General features: G+C 34.4%; 1 protein-coding gene across 1 annotated transcript; it reads left to right on the top strand.

Moving 5' to 3' along the window:
• The first annotated feature begins 462 nt into the window (after positions 1–462).
• On the top strand, positions 463–9,612 carry LOC105790047 (V-type proton ATPase subunit a1). The gene is made up of 18 exons (XM_052634735.1): positions 463–828; positions 2,109–2,153; positions 2,418–2,540; positions 2,721–2,828; positions 3,314–3,427; positions 3,511–3,678; positions 3,885–4,022; positions 4,369–4,476; positions 4,668–4,775; positions 4,886–5,034; positions 5,509–5,662; positions 6,335–6,495; positions 7,102–7,308; positions 7,409–7,592; positions 7,694–7,777; positions 7,905–8,098; positions 8,185–8,244; positions 8,739–9,612. Exons 1-18 carry the CDS (start codon positions 676–678, stop codon positions 8,941–8,943), a joined length of 2,463 nt encoding a protein of 820 aa, XP_052490695.1. The 5' UTR covers positions 463–675; the 3' UTR covers positions 8,944–9,612.
• The last annotated feature ends 210 nt before the right edge of the window (positions 9,613–9,822 follow it).

Genomic DNA, 9,822 nt, shown 5'->3' with positions numbered 1-9,822 from the left:
ACCTCACCTAAAATTAAATATTAATTTATCTGTCGAGTAAAATCAAAACTATATCGACTTTGATTCCAACCCAACCCAACATTCCACAAAATTTTTATCAAAATAATAGTAATAGTTTAATGTCTTTATTACTTTTTAGTGATACTATTAATTATTTTCTAAATATAATTATATTAAAATAAATATTAATATAAATTTTATCCAATGGCAGGGTTGGACGAGTTTTTAAAAAATTTAATTTCGACCCACCCTTGCCCTGCCACATCTAGAAACCAAATTTCGAAAATAAAAAAACCTGATCCGATGTTGAAACCCGTTGGGTCGATGATTTTTTTTTTTGCCATTCTTACCTAAGTGGAAAAAATGTTATAGTTTAGGGGCTCATTTTGAAATTACGCGAAACGAAATAACCAAATAAATTGAAAATAAAAGGTTCTTTTTAGTATTTTTTTTTCTTTTCTCAAATTCCACTTTGAAAAAGGCAAGCGAATTTATTCTGAAATTTACAAATTTTCGATGACAGTTGCAATGGGGAAACCGAAGGCAAAGTTTCTCAGTCTCCCGTAAAAAAGAAAAAAAATTGAAAAAAAAATAAAAACCGTCTCAGATCCAGAAACTTAGATCCAAACTTCATTTATTTCTGTTTGATTCTCGAGGAAGAGAGAGAGAGAAAAAATGGAAAGAATAGAAAAGCTCATAGATAACTTGCCGCCGATGGATCTGATGCGGTCGGAGAAAATGACGCTCGTTCAACTCATTATTCCCGTCGAGTCTGCTCACCGAGCCATTTCTTATCTCGGTGAACTCGGTCTTCTCCAGTTTCGTGATGTACGTTTCTATATGCTCAGATCCGATTCTTTTTGTTTGCGCTGCTTTAGTTTTAATCGTTTTTTGAATAATTATTGATTAGGAGAATTTCGGATTTGTTTTTTTTTTTCTTTGGTATTAATAGGAAATGAGATTTCGCTTTTTTTAAGTAGTTGAATTTACGTTCAGCTGAAAGCAGAGAGCTTGTTATTATATTTTTTTAGCTGTTATTGTTTTCCTGCATTTGAAATTTTGGTGGAGTCAATGCGAATATGATAAATGATTAGGTGTTGTTCCGGTGTTTGAATTTTATGAGAGCGTGAGATCTTGGCTGAATTAATTTTCTGTATCAGTCCCCTGTTTGATTTGAGATGTTTTTGAATTGCTGGATCTTGTTAAGATACAATATAAGAGGCTTTAGATTCAGAGCAAGGAAGTTATACTTGTATTGAATTTCTTAGGAAGGAGTTTCTGTTTCGCATAATAACAAGGTGGTTTCTGGTTTGTTTTGAGAGATTTTGGAATTTGAGCTTATTTAGGGCTCGGCTTTGAGCTTATTGGAGAAAGTTTTACTTCATGCTTTTGTAGGTAATAATTTTGTAACTTTAGACCTAGCTTTAAGTTTTGCCTATAATGTGAAATTTAATATTTCAATAAGCTTTGCTCTATTTGGGAATAGAACATATATTAAGCTTTTGGTGCGTGTATTAGTATGAGTCCTAAGTTTCCAGGTGTTATAGAATTGCTTGAATTATCGAGAGGAGCAATTTCATGCTAAAGTATTGAAGGATGGACTCTCTGTTTTTTAGTTGGTGAAGTATACTAAATTTAGCCACGGTATGTGCTGCAAGTATGATCAGGGATTTAAAGCGACTTTCTATCAACTTTTTGATTCAAGTTATTTTTGTTTCACTATGCATTTGGGTAAAGCTTTTTTGGGGCTTTGTTGGTTGTACTGATGATAATGACTATTAATTGTTAAAGATGCTGTTTTTATTATATAATTTAGGATGGAGGATTTTGTAGAGGTGGGATCTTGATCCACCTAAATAGAAGTCCTACTAGTAGAATTGTTGTCAATCCAGTGACTATATATGTATGTATATATATTTGGGGGGGGGGTTGCTTTAGAAGGTCTTAAGGCTGTTTACCATGTCATCTCTCCTTATTCTGGTGAAAAGGGTGTTTGGTATCATAACCATATGGCTAGTTGCTGATTGCTAACTAATTTAATGAAATTGCTTTTGTAACCATCGATTGAATATGCTAATGGTTATAATACTTTTCCTCTACTGTGGCAGCTAAACTCTGAGAGAAGTCCTTTCCAACGAACATTTGTTAATCAGGTATGGACCAAAGCCAGAGTTTTAATTTTGTGCTATAGGTTTAGGCTTAGTTCTCAATTGTTAAATATTTATTTTAATGAGAAAATATCAAGTATTATTTAATAATGGTGCAAGGTCAGTTGAAATGAGAAAATCTGCTGATTTTTTATATGTATCCTTTCCTTGTGTACTTAATCGTATCTACAGTGTGTCTTTGAGTGAATCAAACTGAGTGATTATTGATTATAATCTGTTGTAGTTTTAATTGTTGAGAGGTCTTAACAGGTGAAGCGTTGTGGAGAAATGTCAAGGAAGCTACGCTTTTTCAAAGATCAAATTAGTAAAGCTGGTCTACTATCTTCAGTACACCCTGTTGTGGAACCAGATCTAGAATTGGAGGAATTAGAGGTACATTTGCTCTACTCCCACCAAATAATCGTTCATTCCCCCTTTGACTTGCATATTCCCTTTTGATGTTCCAGTTACAGAAAGTTATACTTTATTGCATGGCATAATAGTTAATGTAAGATATGGTGGTCTTTTCTGGAATAAAGTGTGTATTGTATTTTGTGTTTGTTACAATTCCAGATACAACTTGCTGAGCATGAGCACGAACTGATTGAAATGAACTCCAACAGCGAGAAACTTCGAGTTACATACAATGAGCTCCTTGAGTTCAAGTTGGTTTTGCAAAAGGTGAATTTCTTTGTTCATTTCTTCAGTTATTATACATATTAATGTGTTAGGGACCAGTTCTTGCATTTGTTTATCGATTTCTTTCTCATCTTCACTGCTCAAAGTCATGTTAGGGTTTTACTTTTTTTTCCTCCCTCCCCTAAACGCTTTCTAATATTCAGTTATTCTCTGGTTGGTTGATTTCTGCAAAGCCATTTTTAAGAATTAGTTAAGCTTTTTAATGGTCCTGCTTCATTCAAACATGATAGGAAATTACTAGGCAAAACAAAAGGCGAAAAAATTGAAAGGAACATCATAAGATCACAGGGCAAGTAACAATATGAAGTGAATATTTTTGTCTGTGGTAAAGATATGTGAACTCATCAAATCCATGTAAACTTTTTTCTATTTCCTTTTTGAATGCTACGCTTTTGAAAAGAAACCTATAACCAAAGTCTTTATGTTGAATACTGGATGCCTTCTCATTCATTTTGCTCAAATTCCAGGCATGTGGTTTTCTTTTGCCAAGTAGTAACCATGCAGTTGCTGAGGAAAGGGAACTAAGTGAGAATGTATACTCAAATGATGATTATGTTGAGACAGCATCATTACTTGAACAGGTATTTGCTGATCCTGTTATTTAATTACTTTTTGCAAACCTATTACTCCAGTTTCATCTAGTATATGCTTATTCACTGTACAGGAAACGAGGCCTGCAGACCAATCTGGTTTGAGATTCATCAGTGGGATTATTTGTAAGTCCAAGGCTCTTAGATTTGAGAGGATGCTATTTCGTGCTACCAGAGGCAATATGCTTTTTAATCAGGCACCGGCTGGTGAAGAAATTATGGATCCTCTGTCTGCTGAAATGGTTTATTTTCCCTCTCATCACCATAGATTATGTTGCTAATTCTTCTGCTATCTTTTAATTTGGAAGCTTTTACTGTTGTTTGATACATTCTGTCTCTGGTTTGTCTACAAGCAAAGATGTCATGGTATTGCTTTTTGATGGCTAGACTGTTGCAGTGTTGAAAGAAAGAAGCTTTACAATTATTTTTTTTCTATTTGTCTTTGCAGGTTGAGAAAACAGTATTTGTGGTTCATTTCTCTGGGGAACAGGCAAGGACAAAGATTTTGAAAATTTGTGAAGCATTTGGTGCTAATTGCTATCCTGTCCCTGATGACATTAATAAACAAAGGCAAATAACTAGAGAAGTAAGTGCTGGGTCATGGAGGTTAATTATTATTTTTTTCTTGTGTCCGTTATACTAATCAAATCATATTTTGAATTTAATGTAAAAATATGTTAATCTTCATATGATCTTCATAACCTGGCCTAAAATTCTGTGCCTTGATTCTTTGAGGAGATGACCTAACAGCTTTGATTTTTTCATTTTTTTTTATTCTGGAATATTCAAGAGCTGATCCAAACTTCAATTTAATTTGGCTCTGTTTTGACTTCCTCACTTGTCTATATGTATGCCTCGTATGGTTGTTAATAGTTGGAGTTCCAATGGAAATCTGTATTCTTCTAGTTGAATGTTTGGGTTTTTGTTCACAGGTCTCATCACATCTTTCTGAATTGGAGACCACATTGGATGCTGGTATTCGCCATCGAAATAAAGCTCTGACCTCAATTGGATACCATCTAACACAATGGACGAGTATGGTAAGATGTGTTTTAGTGAATGTGCCTTGTCTTACCTGTTGTCTTTTGCTGGAGCAATGAATATCGCAATGCACAAAATATCTAAAATAATAATGTGCAAAATATCTAAATTAGCATATAAAATCCCATATATTTGTTGCTATGATATTATCAGCTAGGACCCTTGTAATTTTTAATTTTTTTAAAACCAGGTACGAAGGGAAAAAGCTGTATATGATACATTGAATATGTTGAATTTTGATGTTACTAAGAAATGTCTTGTTGGGGAGGGATGGTGCCCTATATTTGCAAAAGCCCAGGTATCTCATTATGCGTCATCAATCTACGTTCTATGTTTTTACTCTGCCCTCTTTATCTTCTGTTAGAACTTTGTTGCCTTAGAATTGAGGAAGTAGGTTTTTCCCAACAGATTCAAGAAGCATTGCAACGGGCAACATTTGATAGCAGTTCACAAGTAGGTATAATTTTTCATGTGATGGATGCTGTGGAATCACCTCCTACATATTTCAGAACAAACCATTTCACAAATGCATATCAAGAGATTGTTGATGCATATGGGTGAGTTCTAGCATGATGCTCTGTTGCTTTAACTTATGGCTGACATGCTTTCTGTTGATATTATAGAGAAAAATGTGTAAACTACTCACTTTAAATAGTACGGTTGTCCAGTGTTAAGAATATTGTTGTATTAATCTATACCTTAGTACATGCTTTCGTGGATATGGATGTTCTGTGTTTTAGATGGTAAATATAACATGCTAGTGGGGGGCAACACCTTCCTTTCTGCGGCCAACATGATTTCTTCCTTGCAGTCTATCTAGTTGTTAGAACATTTACATAATGACACTCTAGTATGTCAAAGTTGAAGTATCTCCTCCATATTATAACCGCTAGTTTATGCATTCTTAATATATTGAATGATTCAGTGAGTCATAGTGACTTCAAGATAAGCTATTGTATATGTTTATTTGTGACATATTTACTTGCTACCTATATAACCTATCAGAATTCTGACATTAGAACTATTTGCAGTGTTGCAAGATATCAGGAGGCAAATCCTGCAGTTTACTCTGTTGTTACTTTTCCTTTTCTTTTTGCGGTGATGTTTGGTGATTGGGGTCATGGAATATGCTTGTTATTGGGAGCATTGGTCCTTATAGCTCGAGAAGGCAGGCTCAGCACTCAGGCATGTCTGCAAACATATCTGTATAGAGTAGAAACTAACAAGCAAACCTATATTTGCACGATAGAGAAACTGTTATTGTTATAATAGGAATATTGGATAGAATATTGTTTTTAATGGGTATGATTTCTTATTGGGACTGTTAAGCAGGGTTTAACACTGAATGAGGCTGCATTTTATTTCAGTTAATTATTAATTCCTACTTCAATGATGGTTTGAACCATTGGGTTGACCCATTGATAATATACTGCAGAAAGTGGTCTGATTGGTTAAAAATCTGAAATACAAGTTTATGAATAGGTTCTAAATGGATTTCTACATTTCTGACGTTTTTGCTATATTTTGGTATGACTGATTTCATAGCATTTCATTTTCCCCTCATTAATGTTTGTCTAATGATCAAACTGCTATAACAAGGGTCTTGTTGTATCTGTGTTCTTAGGTGAACTGAAGACAATAAGATTTCATTTTTCTTTTATTGAAAGAGAAAATCATCTGATTCAAAGTTAGAAATGAGATGGGAATGGGATTGATGCACTCTCACATAATTTGAGATGGACCTGATGTTGTGATAATTGTGCATGCTTTCTTGCTTATTCTTCTGTTGATCTGCATGTAAATTTATTCATAGCTTGTAATTATTGTAATCTAATTTGCACATTTGATACCTTACAGAAGCTTGGAAGTTTTATGGAAATGCTATTTGGGGGCCGATATGTACTCCTTTTAATGTCACTCTTTTCAATTTATTGTGGGTTGATTTACAACGAGTTCTTCTCTGTTCCGTTTCACATATTTGGTGGTTCTGCTTACAAATGCCGAGATGTTACCTGCAGGTTTGTATTATTAATTTTAGATATCTAAATAATTTCACTAACCAGTTTTTACAAGAAAGATGGAATATGTTATGTTTCCATCTGATGTCATCCTCTGTCCTACAATGTCTCAGAAGCAATTTTAATTTTAATATCCACTATTGAGGATGTAATATTTCCTTGGTTTTGATTTCTCAGTTGCTTTATATTTCTTTCTTTTTTGTAAGAGTATTTATATAATATTTGCAACCATCTTTGCACTACTGTAGAACTTGATATAGAGTTTGACTATTATATAAATTGTATTGCACCATTGAATCAACCTCTGTAGATCTTCTTTTAGATATAGGTTTATTTTTACGCACTTATAGAACAAATAGGCTTATTGCATATTTTTAAGGCATTGGTCAACTGTCCTCAGTGTTTCTCCTTTATACGCATATAGTTTAGTTGGAACTTTAACACGTAAAAAAAGGGTGAATAGCCTAGTTCTGATGTACTAGCTTACAGCTTTGGTTTTGAGTGAATGTTAAGAGGTTCGGATTTGCAATACTTGGGCAGACTAACAAATTCTCATATCTTCAACTAATTTTCCTATTCCACTGTTATTATGGTTGTTTTGCTCAGTGATGCAAAGTCTGCTGGTTTGATTAAATTTCGTGATCCGTACCCATTTGGTGTGGATCCAAGCTGGCGCGGAAGTCGTTCAGAGTTGCCTTTTCTGAACTCTCTTAAAATGAAGATGTCAATTTTGCTAGGTGTGGCACAGATGAACCTAGGAATTGTATTAAGTTATTTCAATGCTCGTTTTTTCCGCAGCTCCCTGGATATTAGGTGTGTGGTTTTTCCCTTTTTATCCTTCAACTTATGCCCTGTTCTTAACTTGCTTTCATTAGGGGATGAAACTGAAACTTACTTTTCATCTTGATGTTAGGTATCAGTTTGTGCCACAGATGATATTCCTCAACTCCCTTTTTGGGTATCTTTCATTGCTCATTATAATTAAGTGGTGCACTGGTTCTCAAGCAGACCTTTATCATGTGATGATCTATATGTTTTTGAGTCCCACTGATGATCTTGGTGAAAACGAGTTGTTTTGGGGACAGAGACCACTTCAGGTGTGATTTTCTCTCTTCTGGTTATTGATGCATACTGTTATTTACCGTGTTATTGTATTTCAAGTCTTTCTCAGCAGTCTATTGATGCTTAACTTGTGCAGATTGTATTGCTGCTTTTGGCATTAGTTGCGGTTCCATGGATGCTTTTTCCTAAACCTTTTATTTTGAAGAAGCTTCATTCTGAGGTACTATGTTGTCGACCTTTCTTTGGTCTTGCTTTCTTATTGCTACTTCTATTGTTTAGATTGGGCTTGGATCAATTTAGATGAATGTCTTGTTGATTTTTTGAACTTTTTGTGCAATGTGCTTTAGAGATTTCAAGGTCGCACCTATGGCTTGCTTGGTTCCTCTGAGTTTGATCTTGATGTGGAACCCGATTCTGCTCGGGACCATCATGAGGAGTTCAACTTTAGTGAGGTTTTTGTGCACCAAATGATACACTCCATCGAGTTTGTTCTAGGTGCTGTCTCGAACACAGCATCATATCTTCGACTTTGGGCTTTGAGGTGGGATCTATTGTTTTCTCAGTTTCAATCTTTTGCACTCTCTTAAATAAATGTTTAGCTAATGTCTGCTTTTAATGCCATTATAGCTTGGCACACTCAGAATTATCAACCGTTTTCTATGAGAAAGTCCTACTTCTCGCTTGGGGGTGAGTTCTTTTAATGCTCTGCATGGTGAATGCTAGTTTTGTGCATATTTCAACATCATCCCATCTATTCATGTTCTCTTCCTAGGTTACGGTTTATATCTATAGTGAAATGTTGGATGAATGACAATAAAACTAAACCACTGTACTGGGAATAAAAAAAGAACTATTTGTTTCTTGCGTGTTGTAACAAATTTCAGGCCTTTGCCGGTTGCTACTTAATCAAACCAGCTAAAACATATCACGACACTTATGATTTTTGAGTCCGAGTTGAATAACTTCATTGGATAACATGTCGAAGTAGATTCTGTAGTTGGAGCCTTGCTCAGTTGTTAATGTTATAGGCACAATATTAATTTATGACATTGAAACTAGAGCGCGTGCAATTATGTGCCATGTTTTCATCATTTTATCTGTTTAAGCTTGCATTACTCTCTTAATCCGTTTAACCGTTCTATGGTAAATGGTAATGACTCCATGAGGAATGATTATTACAGGTACGACAACATCATCATTCGGTTAATAGGGCTAGCCGTGTTTGCTTTCGCAACTGCTTTCATACTACTCATGATGGAGACCCTCAGTGCTTTCCTTCACGCTTTACGTCTTCACTGGGTGGAATTCCAAAACAAATTCTACCACGGTGATGGGTACAAGTTCAAACCTTTCTCATTTGCCTTGATAACAGATGACGATGATTAGTTAAAACCATAATCCTTGCCTATTGACTTTTCGGATGCAAGAGAAGAAGAGTCGTACACAAAAAATGGATATATCGTCCCGATTATCACATTTTCGCGGGCCAGGGTTTGCTTTCTCATCCCATCTTTTTTGTGCTTTTACACAAATTTGACATAGGACTTTGAAATCCCAGCACTTTTTTTTCTTTTTCTTTTCTTAATTTTCTGGTCTTGGTATAAAAGATTTTGCAAATAGTCAGATTGGGAGAAAGGGTGTTATTCAACGTTATCGGGATTTGAAGGTACGAATATGTTCTATTTTTATATCTACGGTTATAAATATTTTAGAGAAAACGAAGAGTCCCGATAAAATAGACTGAGTTGTAAAAAAGAGCTGTGGATTTCAATTCTTTGTTCTTTATTTCTTCAATTGGGGAAAATGGGTTGAGGGGCGAGTAAAGGGTAGACTTATAAAAGAATTTTATTACACTGACAAAAATAGTGGGTGATTTTGCAGGTAATGTAATGTATGGTAATGTAATATGATAGAATCACAGTCTTATTATTCTTATTATAACATAGAATTCTAAGAAATAGCTCCATCTTGCTTGCTATTATCATTGTGGTGGACAAGTGATCTTCATGCGTTAATTTATCTTTTAATAATATTATCTGTTCACTCTAACGTTTATATCCTTTGTGATTGTAAAAGTATTACGGAGTTGTTTTATGTTTCATTTATTTAAAAATAGGTAAATTAGTCTTCTTATATTAAATCAAAGAGTAAACTGATTTTTACTATTAAAAATCTGTCTTTGTGGTTATTTCATTAGTGATATCAATTTTGGATGAAATTTTTAATAAAAAGTATTGGTTTGTTCTTTGATCTACCATATAATGA

The sequence above is a fragment of the Gossypium raimondii genome, chromosome 8 (assembly GCF_025698545.1).
Source record: "Gossypium raimondii isolate GPD5lz chromosome 8, ASM2569854v1, whole genome shotgun sequence".
Lineage (NCBI taxonomy): Eukaryota > Viridiplantae > Streptophyta > Magnoliopsida > Malvales > Malvaceae > Gossypium > Gossypium raimondii.
This window is presented reverse-complemented; position numbering and strand designations above follow the sequence as displayed.